This window comes from Babylonia areolata, chromosome 23, assembly GCF_041734735.1.
Source record: "Babylonia areolata isolate BAREFJ2019XMU chromosome 23, ASM4173473v1, whole genome shotgun sequence".
Lineage (NCBI taxonomy): Eukaryota > Metazoa > Mollusca > Gastropoda > Neogastropoda > Buccinidae > Babylonia > Babylonia areolata.
In genome coordinates, this window is record NC_134898.1 from 42,793,297 (window position 1) to 42,810,796 (window position 17,500).

The 17,500-nt window shown below is 39.9% G+C and overlaps 1 protein-coding gene across 7 annotated transcripts in view; it reads left to right on the forward strand.

Moving 5' to 3' along the window:
• LOC143298345 (palmitoyltransferase ZDHHC18-B-like) overlaps nt 1-17,500 on the forward strand; it is an 84,413-nt gene that overhangs the window by 7,431 nt on the left and 59,482 nt on the right. For all 7 annotated transcript variants that reach the window (XM_076611218.1, XM_076611222.1, XM_076611219.1 and 4 more), the window contains exons 2-3: nt 12,794-13,019; nt 16,171-16,331. In XM_076611218.1, the coding sequence (XP_076467333.1) occupies nt 12,794-13,019; nt 16,171-16,331 (387 nt within the window). The remainder of the gene's footprint in view (nt 1-12,793; nt 13,020-16,170; nt 16,332-17,500) is intronic.

Genomic DNA, 17,500 nt, shown 5'->3' on the forward strand with positions numbered 1-17,500 from the left:
CGAAAAGGGTTCAGGCACAAACAGGTCTGCACATATTAGGTTGACCTGGGAGATCGGAAAAATCTCCACTCTTTACCCACCAGGCGCCGTTACCGAGATTCGAACCAGGGAACCTCAGATTGAAAGTCGAACCCTTTAACCACTCGGCTGTTACGCCCGTCAGCTCGTAAATCGATATAACTCTTGATCTGAAGATAGGAACTGAAAGGTCAATATCATTTAATAATATTCATCTGAAAGTCCCAACTGACCACAGAAATCATCCGACTGCACTCAAACGCTGTAAGATAAACATTGTTTCCTGAAACACACAGGTTACGTTTCAGTTTCAAGGAGGTGTCAAAGTGAGCCAGGTGACCCATATACGCAAAATCGTATCGAGATCTGCTTGATTTTTTTTTTTTTTTTTTAATAAAAGAGAGAACAGATGCCTCACCTGCAAATAAACTCAACGCTCTAGTCATGGACTTCAGAGCCTACCTAAAGTATCTATAAAACATTGACATCAAACGAAATACCATAAAGAAACAAGATAAACAGGTACGTAAATGCCTTACAATAACTGTAATGAAAATGAAAGAAACAAAAATGTCACATAATTGAAACTGAATAAGAATCTTAAAAAATGAAAATAAAAAAGTTGACGTTCTGCGAATTTGTGCACTCATACACACGCGTGCACACACACACACACACACACACACACACACACACACACACACACACACACAAATGCAACAATTTGCAGACACCCTAATCCAACCCTCACCGATGTGCATCATACCCAGGTCGCATCACACACACACACACACACAAACACAAACGAACACACACACACACACACACACACACACACACACACACAATGCACGGGCATTATTATACAAAGACCTGAAACCACAAGCTTATTTGACGCAATTTTTGCCTTGTGGGAATCGTGAATAATTATTATGAGCAGATGGTCGCTTGTCCGATAACATTGGAAATGAGTGATTGGATGAGAAACTGATTGCATTCAATGTTAATTCAAATGCATTCACTCGATTCAATACTGCATTCCAACAAACACACCGATTTCATGTGTGGTTTGGCTTGCTTTGACAGTTACATCTTACACACACACACACACACACACACACACACACACACACCTTTCTTTTTCTGTCTTGCCACATAGCGTGTGTTGTGTGCCACAATCGCATTGCGCGAAGTTTGCTTAGCGAATTGCGCGCACAAGATTCCCTGACAGAGACGAAGACAAAGATAGAAAGAAAGAAAAAAATAAACACTTGCATATGGATGCGAACGTGCCTGTGGCAACGTATACTGAACAGATTCACACGTGCACATTGTTTAGCTTGGAATTGATCGTCTGTCTCGTGGTCTCCGCGCTGTGTGGGTCAACTGCACAGGCCGGTATGTATTCCTTCATCTCGAAGAGGGACCGAGCAAAATCACTCAAAGCAATATTCGGCCTACATTGTTATTTGATGTTTGAATTGCACTGCACTGCACTACACTGCACTGGACTGGACAGTATTGCAATGTACTGTACTGTACTGTACTGTATATTAACAATAATAGGCTTGCATTGTTATGTGCTGTTTGCGTTGTATTTCACTCGACTGTGCTGTACTGCACTGTACTGTACTGTTCTGTAATGTATATTATTATACAATAATGTGCCTGCATTGTTATGTGTTGTTTGCCAGTGCGTTGCATTGCACTCCGGCGACTGTGCTGTACTGCACTGTGGTGTATTGTATTTTGTTGCACTGTACTTTACTGCACTGTACTGCACTGTACTGGACTTGACTCAGTGGACTGTACTCAGGTACTGTACTGTAATGCAACGTAATGTATATTAACAATTATAGGCCTACATTGTTATGTGCTGTTTGCGTTGTATTACACTCGACTGTGCCGTACTGCACTGTGCTGTATTGTATTTTGTTGCACTGTACTTTACTGCATTGGACTGAACTCAGTGTACTGCACTGTACTGTACTGTATATTAACAATCATAGGCCTGCATTGTTATGTGCTGTTTGCGTTGTATTACACTCGACTGTGCTGTACTGCACTGTATTGTATTTTGCTGCACTGTACTTTACTGCACTGCACTGTACTGGACTGGACTGGACTGGACTCAGTGTACTGTACTGTACTGTACTGAATATTAACAATAATGGGCCTACATTGTAATGTGCTGTTTGCTAGTGCGTTGTACTGCACTCGACTGTTTTGAACTTCACTGTACTGTATTGTTGTTGTTGTTGTTTTTGTTATGCACTGTACTTTACTGCAATGTACTGTACTGTGATGCACTGTAACGTACTGCACTATACTGTAGGCTACTGTGCTGTGCTGTGCTGCATTGGAAGATACTGTACTCCATCGTACCCGTCATGTCACGGTATTGCACTGTACAGCACTGTACAGAAAATATTCATTACACTTTACCGCGTACTACGTTGCGTTGCGTTACCTTGTATCACGTCGTATTGCATCACAAACTTTCCCGTCACGACAGATTTCCCCAACATATAAAACAAGTCAGGAACATGCAGCCCCTAGCTAACGACTATGTTTCTCCCACACTTGTTCTTGTCACAGCCAATAGTCCGCTGGAGAGTTCCGTGGCCATCTTGGATATCGCGCGTGCGCATCTAAATTACTCGAAATTGCTAGCAATGCTAATGGCGATCGACACAGGCAAAAGCAGCAAAGATGTGCTGTCGTCCATTTCTTCAGTTGATAGCCTCCATTGTTACAACTAAACTGTGTGCAACTGATGAAGTGCCATCGTATGCACAATTTTAAAAATAATGATAAAAGAAATATATTTTTAAAAATGAAACAAAAAGTCGTCTGCTGTTTCGCACGTTCTGCCTCTCTCGATCACCTTTGTTGCTCGCAATTTTTTGAAGAGCCAATCAACTTCGAGAGCACAGATCATGTGACGTGCTTCTGAAAGTCATGCAAGCACGGAACTCTCCAGCCGTCTATTTCTCTGTGCAGCAATCAGACTGCTGTCTCCACAGAGAGCTCACTGCTAGAATGCGATGTCACTTGTTCACGTCTGCATGCATGGAATTTTGTTCAACAACTTATCGACGTGGATTTTTTTTTTTCGCGGAGTTTTACTGTATATGCTTGATTGTCTTGTGGCGTCATTTTCATGCCCCGGGTGTATGCAGCACGAGAGAGCTCATGTATCGATCGCCGTCTCACCGGACAGACTAGCACCCTGACCACAACTCGAGGCCTAATGAAGAGGAATTCGGCTGGTGCGTGACTCGAACCACCAATCAGGAGTCTTGTTAGGCTGGTATGTTAACTATCTGCAGTGCTTCTTTTTCTGCAATGACTGCAGAGCAGAAACTATCAGTTCTGTTGTTGTCTTCTGTTTCGTTTCGTTTCCGATCCCTCTTCCGTTCTGACTCAGTTGTCACAAAAACAGATCATGTTCCTCCAGTGGTCTTTTGATACTGAACGGTTGTTTCATCCAACTTGCTCAGGTTCGACATATGCATCATCAACTTAAATAATGAAAGTAGGCCTGTTGATCATCGAATGATTAGGCCTGTTTTCTTGCTCAAATGTGGCACATTATTTTTCATGATCAATGTGCTTCGTTCGGCTGTTTTGCCTGTACCGAAAACAAAATTTCTTGCTAGATTAGTTCGATACAAGTTGTAGCCTATAAATCATGCACAGGTCATTTCGCGTAGAGTGTTATAGCCAAGGCAATAGATTCAAGTAAACCGTCATTGTTGTGGAGTTAACGATCCGTCGGCTTGCACCACAAAGTAGAAATAAGGCAGAATGACCAACCGCCGTGGCGAAGTGGTTAGCGTCGCGGACTGACGGCTGGGAGGACGTGGGTTCGAATCCCAGCGGAGGTGGGTTTTTCGGCCCGTGGCCGGCTCACACCCAGAGTTGAGTGTGCTGTGGGCTTAAATGGGGAGACTGGGACCTCACAGTCGAGTGTCATCCACTTCAAGGATGGGTCTTTGGGTGTGTTGCTCTGATTACCTGACCAACACTGCAAGTGTCTGTATCTCTCGGGCCTGGTTAACGCCGGGATATCATTATGACAGGAAGCGTAGAGTACAGCCTTGTCACGCAGTCCCAAACCAAAATGGACCTCCATGGCAACATCGTCATCATCATCGTCATCCTCCTCCTCCTTCATCGTCATCAATATAAACAAAATAGTCTCAAAGGCTGTGGCCTGTCATGCCCTGCTCTCATGGTTACCTCAGTTTCGATACCCCTCCACTTCCGTGCTTGGGGTGAGTCCTGTCAATGTCGTCAGAATCGGCGGATTCGTGGGGGGCTGTTGTTTGAGGGATGTGGTGGCGGTCTCCACTCTGGGAGGGACGCTCACTCAGTCTGGCTCCGCGACTAAGCCATTATTGTCGTTAGCAGGGGGCTTAGTAGGTGGTGTCCTAAGTACGTAAAACCAGAACAGGCACCACTGAACACCACCGAATTGACTCAGCAGCTGTGCAGGGTCTCCTCTGGTGTGTGGCCTCCTGGCGACCTAACATCGATGGTTCCCTGTGGACTGCCGACGCTGGAACTGCGACGGACGAACCCGGGTGTGGCCGTGTATGGGGAAATCTAAATGAGCGGCGTGGGAGTAATGCCACTGAAACGGTGCAGATGATGGGGCTGCAAAAAAAAAAAAGAAAAAGAAAAAAAAAGAAGAAATATGGCAGAATGGTTAGGACATCTAGTCATTCGGATGAAATAATGGACTGAGGTCCCGTGTGCAGCTACACGGTTCGCTCACGGAAACTGAATCAGTGGCAACAACAGTGTCGGCTTCTGGCAAAATTATTCTGCAGAAGAAATCCACTCAGATAGGTACACAAATATATATTTTTTATATGCTTACACTCAATGCCTGACTAACTAGCAGGGAGGTGGGGGGTGGGGGCGGACGGGGGAATTCGCGAACCCTGACCACTGGATCAGAAGTCCAACGCCTGGACGACTCTGCCATGGCGTTGGTAGGAGTGTTTGTACTGAAGTCCTCTACCAATACCACTGACCCACCTCACCGTTCCCATACTTTGACTAGCAGGCTAAGCGCTTGGTCGTGGAGCCAGACTGAGTGAGCGTCTCCTTTTTTGTGGAAAACGTCAGTTCATCGATCATTCTCAGTAGCAACAGTCGCCATGAATCCGCCGACACCATGATATACGAACAAAACACGAATGAAGGGGAAAATCGAATCTGGTGTGGCCACGAGAGAGCAGAGCATGAAGTGTCATGGAATTTGAGACAATATAGATTATTGATTGATGATGGTGGTGTTGAGGAGGAGGAAGGAGGAGGAGGAAAAGAAGGAGAAGGAGGAGGAGAAAGAGGACGACCATGTTACTGTGGCGCAACCGAATCCAGTTTGGGTGGAGACAAGATGAAATGGCTGTGCTCACCCGCCCCCTTTCACTATGGCATCAACAGGCCCAAAAGATACAAACAGTGTTAATCCAACATGTCGGATTTCTAATTCCCTTGTTTTGGGGTTTTCTTGTTATTGTTGTTGTTTGTTGTTTGTTTGTTGTTGCTTTTAAGTTGTTTATATTTATAAGACAGATCACACGCATTTGATTATTCTGTGGAAACATACTTCCTCCCCACCCCCTCTTACTCTCTCTGTCTGTCTGGCTCTGTCACTGTCTCTATCTGTCTCTCTCTGTCTCGGTCGGTCGGTCTGTCTGTCTGTCTGCCTGTCTGTCTGTCTGTCTCTCTCTCTCTCTCTCTCTCTCTCTCTCTCTCTCTCTCTAACCGACTGCCTTAAATTATCAATAACGAAATGTTTTGCATCGACTGCAAATATCTTTTTGTGTTGTTAAATATCTAAATCAAATAGAACCGGCCCATATTTGTATCCTGAAGAACAAATAATTATGTTGCTGATTTTCTTTCCATTCAGAATGAGGTAGGCTGCAGATCTGTGCAACTGTGGTGTTTTTGTCTTTTTGTTTTTTTTGTTTTGTTTTTTCCCCTATAAACTAGTACATCAGACCATCTCCAATATTTACAAAGATATTTTCGCTTATCAGTTGTTTTTTGTTGTTGTTGTTGTTTTCCATTCGGGTCCATGTCACTAAGAACTTTGAGCTCTTTCAGCTTTGACAGTTTAAAAAGTTTGAATCAAATCGCCTTCCTTTGAGTGAAAATATGTTAACTGAATTTATGAAGATGTCGGATGAATTCATTCATGCCCTAATTTGGCCCGGTGGCTCTGAACTTTTTCTGCTGTTATGGTCTTTTCATACAAGGATATAAAAAGATGTTACCATGATTATAGTGCTTCATATAGTCTCACCAAAATATCTCTATTCATGTATGAAATGTTCTCCAATCAGTCCCCATTTGGATGGTCTTTCAGTATTTTCAGTATGTGGATCATAACTTAGCAGCTCATGAAAGGAGATCTTTTTTTCGTCACTTTTTTTTTTTTTATTGTGGAAACAAATCTTAGATTTTGATACGTCCACATAAACAGTGGGTATATATGTTTATCTGACCACTTTTGTTATTTGTAAAGGACACTGAATGATATGCTTCTGTCGTCTACCTTTCCATAAATCTTAGCGGTATTATCAACGAACATTTTACAAGTAGAGTATACCCCGACGAACGTCTGGCAGGTTTGTAAATAGTACCGGCCCTAGGATGCTTCCCAGAGGAATGCCACTGAGAACTTGCCTGAGTACTTACCGGACCAATCGGTAGGCCATTAGCTTCACGTCTATTGCATTCCGCACGTGACATGACACAATACTAAAAAGAAAAAAAAATTATAGTAGTCAATATTTTTAAATTGAATGGGAAGGCGACATCTACATTTCAACGATGACATTTTCCATATGGATATACATTCAGTAAAGACCGTTGAATTTAATGATAAAATTATCTTCTGCGGGTAGGGTGAAGCAGTTAAAATGTGTCAGGTGACTTGTTGCAGATTAAATGCAAACATTGTCATCTTTCATTGTTATCATAGATATTTTGAAAAGAAAGAAAAGAAAAGAAGAAGAACTGAAATGTAAACGTCCAAATCAATGACTGTTTTCCATAGTCAAATTTTGTATCTTATCCTTTCGTGTGTTGTCTTATAGCCGGTACAGTCAGCAAAAATATCGTATCGATATCGATTCATTTCGGTATACCCTACTGCATCCTCAAAGATTGTTGTTATTTTTTCCAAGTTCCTGCAAAGTTTTATCCATCACATTAAACAGCACTTGATTGGAAGCCACAAAATACCGTGAAATACTAAGGTACTAGCTTCAGTCCGCTCCAGTTATATCTGACAGATCTTTTCGCTGTTTCTAGAATTAATTAGGGTCGACGCTATTTCTAGGTTGGAGTTGATGTAATTATACACCCTGGTCTCTCTATGAAAATATAACTAATTTGTCATCGTTTCAGTTGTAGTCCAAAAGTTAAGTTTACTAATTTTGGTTTTCCCATGATGCAGGGTGTGTCTATAGTGATTCTTTAGCATCTGTATTGGAACCCTTCCCCTTCCCTCCTCCCCACATTTATGATAGTCAGTCGTTTTCGACTATAACTATCAGAACAGCAGAGAAGGTAACTCAGTGCTGTCCCGACTTTCTGGGCCAGTATTTGATTATAGCGGAGATCGAGTGTCTTGCCCAAATTACACCCCCACTCTCGACCAAAAGGGTTTTAGGACAGCCGCTGGCGTTGGGATGATTCCAAAAGGCCAACTATAGCCCCCAAGACTGCAGCAGTAAGAGTCAGTGCAATTTTGCCTCTTAGTTTGAGAGTCATAGTCCTTCAAGTCACAAAAGACTAAGCTGTAAGTGATTTCTCATTGCACTGGAGAAACCATTGATAATACAGCTCTCACTTTGCTGTTGGGCCAACTGTAAACTTATGTCAATCTGTGATAGCCTATAAGCTCATTCATACAACCCCACACAACTGATATTATGGTTTGCCCACCGCAACGAATCCTTGCTCTCCAATCAGTCGACCGCGGACTCCAACAGTGCCATACTTCTCAACCTTTATTTTATGGTACTGACGAAAGTGCAATCCGCACCTTTAAACCTATAATTATTTTAAATTAATGATAAAAATACAACTAAAACAATCGATCCACAATTAAGCTTAGCCTATATAACCTGTTTAACTGATTACATAAAACCGTATAAGCTAAGATACTTCCAGAATTGAAGGAACTATTCATTTACTTTAATCAAAGGAATATGGATGCTATTTCTGCATGGTCTTTTGTCAGTTTGGTACCTACTTGAGTGCATGGGGTTGATGCATGTTGTCTATCACTTTTTTTTTGTAAATGTCACAATGTTCCTGTTCTGTGAGGTGTGATCGTCAGATCATTAGCAATACTGATCGACTGAGCTCGATATCTGCTCTCTCTCTCTCTCTCTCTCTCTCTCTCTCTCTCTCTCTCTCTCTCTCTCTCTCTCTCTCTATCTATCTATCTATCTCTGTCTATGTCTGTCTGTCTGTCTGTCTGTCTGTCTGTCTAACTGTCTGTCTGTCTGTCTCTCTCTCTCTCTCTCTCTCTCTCTCTCTCTCTCTCTCTCTCTGACAAATAATTAAATGGAAAGAGTACATACTTTTGCAATGAAGCGCTTTCTTGGTGTCCCATTACATTCATCGAACACTACAATGTATGGCGAGACTAGCAGGTACACATTGCATATTGAATAAATTGTAAAATGCATGAAATATTGGCTCAAACTTACCAGACTGCCAACATCACGATTATGTAGGCAAGCATACGAGATGCTGCTGCTGGAAGAGGAGAAGGGCAAACAGAACTGGGTATTTCACATCAAGAAAACACTACTAACGGAACATGGATTCGTCTGGTCTGGATGTGCCAAGAAGTAGGGTACGAGAGCGGCTTTGTATCTGAATTTAAACATAGACTTACAGCATGTTACAAACAAAACTGGCATGGAGAAATAGAGAGCAATGATAGGTATAAATGGTTCTATTCATTTAAATCAAATTTTCAACAGAAATATATCAAGATCGTAACAAAGAAGTGGCATAGAATCTGTTTTGCGAGGCTCAGACTGAGAGCGCTTGGACTGAATGCCAACAGAAGATGGTTCGATTCAGACGTAGCAACATCCCCTTGCCCAATGTGTGGCGAAAGCCCAGAAGATGAAAACCATTTCATATTTAACTGCAAAAAATTCGAAGAATTGTGAAAAAACTGTACCCTTTTCAATAAAGCTCCAGTGCAGAGAAAAGATTTGTTCTGCATACTGATGACAGAAAATGAAGATATGATATTCTCACTAACAAAATATGTATCCGACTGAGGCAGTCAATATACGTAAAACGTCTACTATCGTTCCAAATACTCATTAATCAATTATCAACTTAGTATGGGTTCTATGAGGGGGCATAGACGAAAGGAAGGGTTACATTTGGATGGTCAATTTCGACCATGTGTTTTTATGAAGTGTTGTATGTTTTATATGTACTTTGTTATGTGTTCGTATTGATATGATATGTGTTGATGTCACATGCTTAAGTAATTATTATACGGATTATATGTACTTTGTTTCCTGTGTATTGTTCAAATCTTGGAGACGAACGACTGAGCGGGGGGGGGGGGGGGGGGGGGTTGCGGGGAGGGGAGGGGTAGAGGTGGGGGAGGCACAGTACCCGCCTGCCACATGGACTTTTTAAGCAAATGACAAAGTACCAAAGTGCTGCTCATCCCTTAGTAGTTTAGTTTATTTTGATTATGTTTTTCCTTTCTGTTCCATTTTATTTGTTTTGCACCCCCCATTTTTGTCTGATTTGTACCTACTACGTGACTTTACAGCTAAGGACATTAAACATTTCAGTGTTCAGTGTTCTCTCTCTCTCTCTCTCTCTCTCTCTCTCTCCCTCACACACACACACACACACACACACACACACACACACACACACACACACATACACACACACATTCTTAACGTACTTTCCGTTTATCTTCCGAAAGGTCCAAACGATCGGAATACTGAGTGACTTAGAACATTACAAGAACAACACCCTGGTAAATAGGTAATAGCGGGTGATTTCAATGCCTACGCTCCATTCTGGGAAAAAGGACTGTAAAACTGTGACAAGCAATCGGTTAATATCACTGACAGCCCCTTTTATCGTATGAGTGATGGTAGTGTTACTAGAATTCCTGACGACTCTAAACACAGACCAACAGCAGTTGACCTGACACTAATATCCCCAGAACTAGTCCCATCATGTACCTGGGAAACACATAAAGACACATTGGGAAGCGACCATGTGCCTGTCATCATTACAATAGCTGACTGATGATGATAACAAGCCTGATAATAACGTCGACATAATTCCAAAAAATAAATATAAAAATGCAAACTGGCATTTATTTCAAAATATTCTTACCTCTCACGATTTTGAAAAACTTAAGAATGAGAGTGTAGATGTAATGTATTCAAATTTCACAGAAGCTGCGTTATCAGCAGCTGATATGTCGATCCCAAAAATAAATGCTGTGAAGTCAGGTGACCGTTCAGGCAGTGTCTGGTGGAATGATGCATGTGAAAAAGCAGTTAATTCCAAGAAAGAAACTTTTTTAAGAACTACCTCGCGGACAGTGAGCCCCCAAACCACAAAGAAATGAAGAAAGCAAACACTCAGAGTAATATGACAGTAGCCCAAGCTAAAAAAAAAAATTTAAAAAAAAAAAAAGATCATTGGTCATCATTTTGTTCACAAGAAATTTCAGATCATGAAGACTTTAATAAAGTTTGGACAAAAATGAAAGAAATGAAAAATGGAATGAAGCTACCAAGTTGCCCAATATCAAATGACTCACAAAACAAGTTTCTATCAGATCAGGAAAAGGCAGAAATCTTTGTTGAAATGTTTGCGAAAAATAGCAAATACGAAGGCTTATCACCTGCGTGTAAAACACACAGACAGAGAAGAAAATACTGCTTTATACAATGATCCCATTCCGCAAAATGACTTGTGGTTTAATTCTCCTATTACATATGAGGAGTTACAAACCGCTATAGCTTCCTTTAGCAATAATAATAAATAAATAAAAATTTTTAAAAAGTTCAGTTGGCATCGATGCACTATCTAATGAGATGCTAAAACACTTTCTTTTTTTTTTTTTTTAATGCATCGTTTTCCTACACAAAATATATCAGAAATGTTGGATATCTGGAACTGCGTACCACAGATATGGAAAACATCAATAGTTGTCCCCGGTTTTAAAAGCAGGAAAACCTAAACGTAATAAAAGAAAAATAGCTATAGGCCTATTGCTTTGACCTGGCATGTCAGTAAATTAATGAAAAAAATAGTCCTGTTGAGAATAATAACTAACTGTGAAAAATACAATATCATTCCAGTGAACCAGGCTGGTTTTAGAAAAGGAAGATCAACAGTCGAACACCTAGTAAAGATTACAACTCAAGAGAACGTCAGTTTGCCCGCTGAAAAAGTGTCCTGGCAACGTTTTTTGACGAAAAAAAAAAGAAAGAAAAAAAGCCTACGATCATGCTTGGCACAAACGTCTGTTATACAAACTGAAATCAGTTGGAATGTCTGGTAATCTGTATGAGTAATAAAAAGCATTTTATCTAATAGAATTATTCAAGCAAGGGTGGGAACACATTATTCTTTGCCACATAAACTTGACATGGGAATTCCACAGGGCTCAGTTATAGCCCCTATTCTCTTTAATATTCTTATTCAGGATCTCCCAAAGGCTTTGTCAAATCGTGTAGTTTTAATACAGTGTGCTGATGATATATGTATGTAGATGGGTGTCAATTAAAAAAAAAAAGTCAACACCACAAAGAGCACAGAAATACATACGTCGTTTGTATCAATCTAATCTTGATAACCTTGGTAACTATATGACACACACACACACACACACACACACACACACACACACACACACACACACAGACTTTAATGACATGCCTGGCCATACAAGCGCCTCTTTGTGTATGTGTGTGTGTGTGTGTGTGTGTGTGTGTGTGTGTGAGAGAGAGAGAGAGAGAGAGAGAGAGAGAGTTTAAACGACTGGTCTGACACCAGTTATGTCATTGTCATCGCTCAAGAACTCTGCTTCTGGTTTCACTTTTGATTTAACTGAGTGTCTGTTCTGAAATTAATTAGCTATGCTCTGCACAACCGATTCCCAGGACTTCCTTTTCAGCAAAACGTTCAGCGACAACTCTTAGAGGCTTATTGTATGTACACAGAAAATACAGGTATAATGAATAAATTGAAAAAAAAATATAAGGGCTACCACATGCCGGCCTGAGTTGACCACAGTGTGGCGATCTAACACTCTGCATTAACCTACCCCAAAAAATTATCTGTTGATATCTGCCTGGTGAATTGATGTCAGTATATCGATTAATGTGTTCATTTGTCACAAAAGAGCGGGCAATGCGCCCTTTTTATGTTTTCTTGGGAAATTTGGAAAATGTACGAAACTGCCGAGCCTCATTGAAATGTGTGCTAATGCGCACGCGCAGTGCGGTATCATTATGATCAACAAAGGGCTACAGACACTGGTGACCAAAATGTGAAACGATTTGCGGTCAGAAATTGCCAACGGACGTTGACAGTGTAGCGTCTGATATTGTGAAAATGTAACCAAGACTGGGATGGTTCAGTCTGACTGGAAGAATATTTTAGAATCGGTGGCTAAGTGTGTTGTCGCTGATGAAAGAGACACCTTATTCTTATTCTGCAGTTTCGACACGGTCGCCGACCAAGCTTCCTGAGGCGAACGAAGAGGAGTCGCGCGACGAAAGACCAACAACCATCACCATGGCAAAGAAAGTGCGTCGTTGGGAGGTTTTCCCAGGCAAAAACAAGTTTCATTGCAATGGAAGGATCATGATGGCACGACAGACGGGTATTTTCTACCTGACTTGTACCCTTATCATCGTCACCAGTGGCTTGTTCTTCGGTTTCGAGTAAGTACGCTACCATTACTATCGTGACACATTTTGCAATCGATTGAACTGCATTGCTCAACAGTCATTCATGAATTGTCTTGTGTGCAGTAAGCCCATACGAAGTAGGTAGCAGACATTTGATACGCCATCCTTTTGGTGGTTTTAATGCATTTTAGTGAAGAGTGATATTTAGTTTGGTAGAAAGAAAAGGGAAGTCCTCAAAAACAAACAAATCCATGATGATGTTGATTTGTGGTGTCACTTTCCAATTTGCTGCCTCGATGTTGAATCATTACTGTTCTTATTACTAGCCATCTTTTATCAGATCATTGAATTAGTTTCCATTATCTAACTGTATTCATAAAAAACTTTGTGGACAAACACCAGTTTGAATACATACCTGTATACTGGTAGATCAGTTACAATTACATCATACACTTAGTTTCAGGTTTCAGTTTCTCCAGGAGGTGTCAGTGCATTCAGACAGTTCCATATATGCAACAACCCATCAGCTAGGCAGATGCCTGACCAGCAGCATTAACCCAATGCCTTGAGAAGTTGAATGCATGCATATCCGTGTACCCATTGGAATATATTATTTCTTCTGCAAAATTTTGCCAGAGGACAGTGCTTATGTTGAGCACTATGGATTCTCTGTCAGTGCGCCTAGTGCATGCTGCACATGGAACCAGGGTTTATTGTCTCATAGGATTGACTAGACACTCAGTTTGATTTTCCAGTAAAACTAGGTAGAAAGGGTGAGACAAGGTGGTGGGTTGGTTAAGATGCTTACCTGTCGATACATTGTCCATGAGGGTCTGGCTTTGAATCCCAGTCTGTTACACACATACACATGTTTACACACATACATACACACACACACACACACACATGTACACACACACACACACACACACACACACACACACAAACACATGCACACACACAAACACATGCACACACACAAGCGCTCATGCATGTGCTCATGCGCAATCTCTCTCTCTCTGTCTTTCTCTCTCCCCAGTCCTCCCTCCTTCCTTCCTTCCTGCTCTGCCTATAGCCAGTACCAGCAGGCACAGCATGAGCATCACATGTGATGACATTCTGTGGTTCAGGATGTGAAACTGTTATGCATCCAGTGAAATATGAATGAATGATCAACACAGTGAAACTGTTTTATGACTCAGAGGTCACTCCATCCACGTTTTGAAAGTTTGTTGTTATATTTTAACTTGTAATCAGTATTGCATGATGCAGACCTAAGAAAAACAAACAAATTCATATGTATGATATTGCATGAAGCTTTTGTTGAACATTACAAATGATTGTTTAAAAAAAAGAAAATCAGTGGAAAAAAATGTTTGCACATTGTTTCAGAAACAACAAAAACATGTCTTCAAAAATGTTAAATCAAGTTTTGAAAGTTAAGTTAAATGTACTTCATTGATTAGATGATGATGTAGGTTATGGAGTAAATGAGATACTTACGGCTTGTCATGGGCACTAGCCCTGAATGTCTACAGCTCTGGTTTTTCCTCGTCACTCTCGATCTTGAAATTTCTGTTCTTCTTCTGATAATTTGTTCATCATGTTGCTCTGTGTGCACCTCACGGTTAAAACAAGTCTTTGGTGAGTGTATGTTGTTGTTTTTTTTCTGAGTCCAATCTTAGATCTGGAATAGCCTTGATTGATTGATTGGACACTTCACTTCTACTTCTACAGCATCTTTCAAACCTTTTTTGAAGACATGTCTGTATATTTGTCTATCTAGGTAAATAACACTTGCATATTATATCTCTTTTTCCACATAGTTTCAAACTGCTGTTCATCCCTGCTGTGATTGTGTGTGTGTGTGTGTGTGTGTCTTTGTTCATGTGTATTTGTGTGGGGATGGGGATGGGTGTCATTTATTGTCTGCACAAGTTTGTAGGGAGTTTATGACGATTTATTATATTATTTGATGATAATAATTACAATTTATTTGATTTATTTTCTTATTGTAACTTGAATATTTTTTAAGCTATAGTTGAGAGAATGAGCTTGATAGGTGTTCATAATATTAGAACTAATAGAAGTAGTACTAGTAATACTAGTTGTAGTTTGTGCCAGGTTCAGGCCATGGCCTTGTGCTGTCAGCTGGGCAAAAAACAACAGAGGATAATGATAATACACAAGCTGTTCATGTTCGTGTACATGATGGCTTATCATCAGTGTCAGATGTTGATGATGAGTTCTCCAGTTCGTGACATATTGTCAGACTCTTACTTGTCCATGTCATTGAATGGAAATTGCATTAGTTGTGCTCTTTTGTGTTAAATGGTTGATGGAATGGATGTTGTTTGAATTGTATTACTTTTTTATTTTATGTACAGCTCTTTTGAGCTTTGAGTTTGAGTTGATTAGCTAGGATGAGTAACTCAGTAAGTGAACAAAAGAGTGTTTGGTGATGGCAGAGTTCCCCCAAATAGGTTTTTGTTTCTGTTGTCACTGGATGTCTGGAGCTTATAGTGAAATTAACTGAAAAAATTTAGAACATTTTCCTTTATGAAGTTTATCAAATATCACTTCATCAGTTTCTCCAGGTTATGTATTGTAGTCAAAACTGTATCAGTGTATGGACTATACATTTACTTGTAATCATACATCTACATGTGCACATTCTTCTCAATTCTGTTACTTAGACTACTCATTAGACGAAAGTATAAGTATTATTTATTTATTATACAGTTGTGGCACATGATACAAATACTGATTTCTTCTTCTCGTTCATCAGAGATCCTGATTTGAAATTATATTTCTTGAAAAGTTGGGGATTTTTGTACACATGAATAGTTTAAGAATGTTGCCATCATAAGATAAAAGTGTACACAGAGAGCGATTTGCAAGGTTTAGCCTTCAGTCTACATGCTTGTGCTGGCTTCACCTTTGATAATAATCACAATGTGTCCACCAGTTTTGCCAAGAAAAGTGTCACAAAAAATCTTATAGTGGTATAGTGCATCAATCAGATAATGTATCTTCACTATATATATGTGTCTTAGTCTTATTCTTTTGGATTAGAGAACTTTGTATTTCATATAATGTACAAGACATTTCATGCATGTAATGTGATATACATACATGTGATATGCATTCATTGAGAAAAGTATGGTAATGTTTTTGTCCACAGCTGCGTGTACTTAGCACAGCATGTGACCCCTGCCATTCCTGCCATTGGGGGTGCACTGTTCATTTTCGTCATGGCAACACTGTTCAGAACCAGCTTCAGTGATCCTGGTGTCATCCCCAGAGCATCACCTGATGAGGCTGCTGACTTGGAGCGACAAATGGGTCAGTTAGTTTCTAGTTATTACAGTTGTATTGTAAATAGATAATTTATCAGTATCAAAAACTGAGAGAGTAAAACTTTATGTATTTTGAACGAATGTGAAACTTACATTTATCACCACACCACACCTGAATAGAGATACTGACATCAGAAGGTAAAACTATTTTGTGTGAAAATGAAACTATTAAAAAGAAAAAAAGAAGAAAAGTTTATGTATTGGCACACCAACTTTGCTATGTCATGAAGGATGGACTGGATGCTTCTTCGAGAGGTAGTAAAAACCAGTCACTAAATTTCACTAATCTGCAAAGGAACACACACACACACACACACACACACACACACACACACAAACACACATGTAGAATGGGAGGATAGATTTAGCTCTGTAATGGATGAGGTGATAATGTTAAATTATGAAACTATTATTCTCAGTGATTTCAATGTAGATTTGCTTAAACCAAAACCAAAGTGGCACCACAGTTATTCTATGCATGGTTTAGAACAATTAATTGACAGACCAACACGCATTACTGAAAACACAAATACCTTAATAGATCACATTTACACAACCACAAAACAACACATTGTAGAGGTATGTGTTCCACCTTGTGGTAGTAGTGATCATTTCCCAGTCTGTCTCACCTGGTTTAAGAATCGTGTTAAAATTCCAAAGGTAGGACATAAAACTATATTTTATAGGAGTTTTAAGAACTTTAAAAATGATGATTTTCTCTCGGATTTAGCAAACTCATCTTTAGATTATGTATATCAGTTAAGAAATCCTGATGAAGCTGTCGAATTTTGGATAAATACATTCTCTTCTGTATATAACAAACATGCACCATTTATTAGGAAAAGAGTTAGACAAGAAACAAAACCACCATGGATAACAAAAGAAATAGACTTTGAAATTCATTATAGAGATTATATGAAGATGTATGGATCAAATGAACAATATAAGAAACAAAGAAATAAAGTAAACGCCATGAAACGTAAATCGAAATATAATTATTTTCAGAAAATGTTAGTAAATACAAAAGATTCTCGTCTAATTTGGAAAGCCATCAACAAGTTGAATAATAAACATGTGGGGAAAAGACAACAAAACATCACTGATGTAACAGCAGATCAGTTAAATAATCATTTTGCAACCATTGCTGAAAAAATT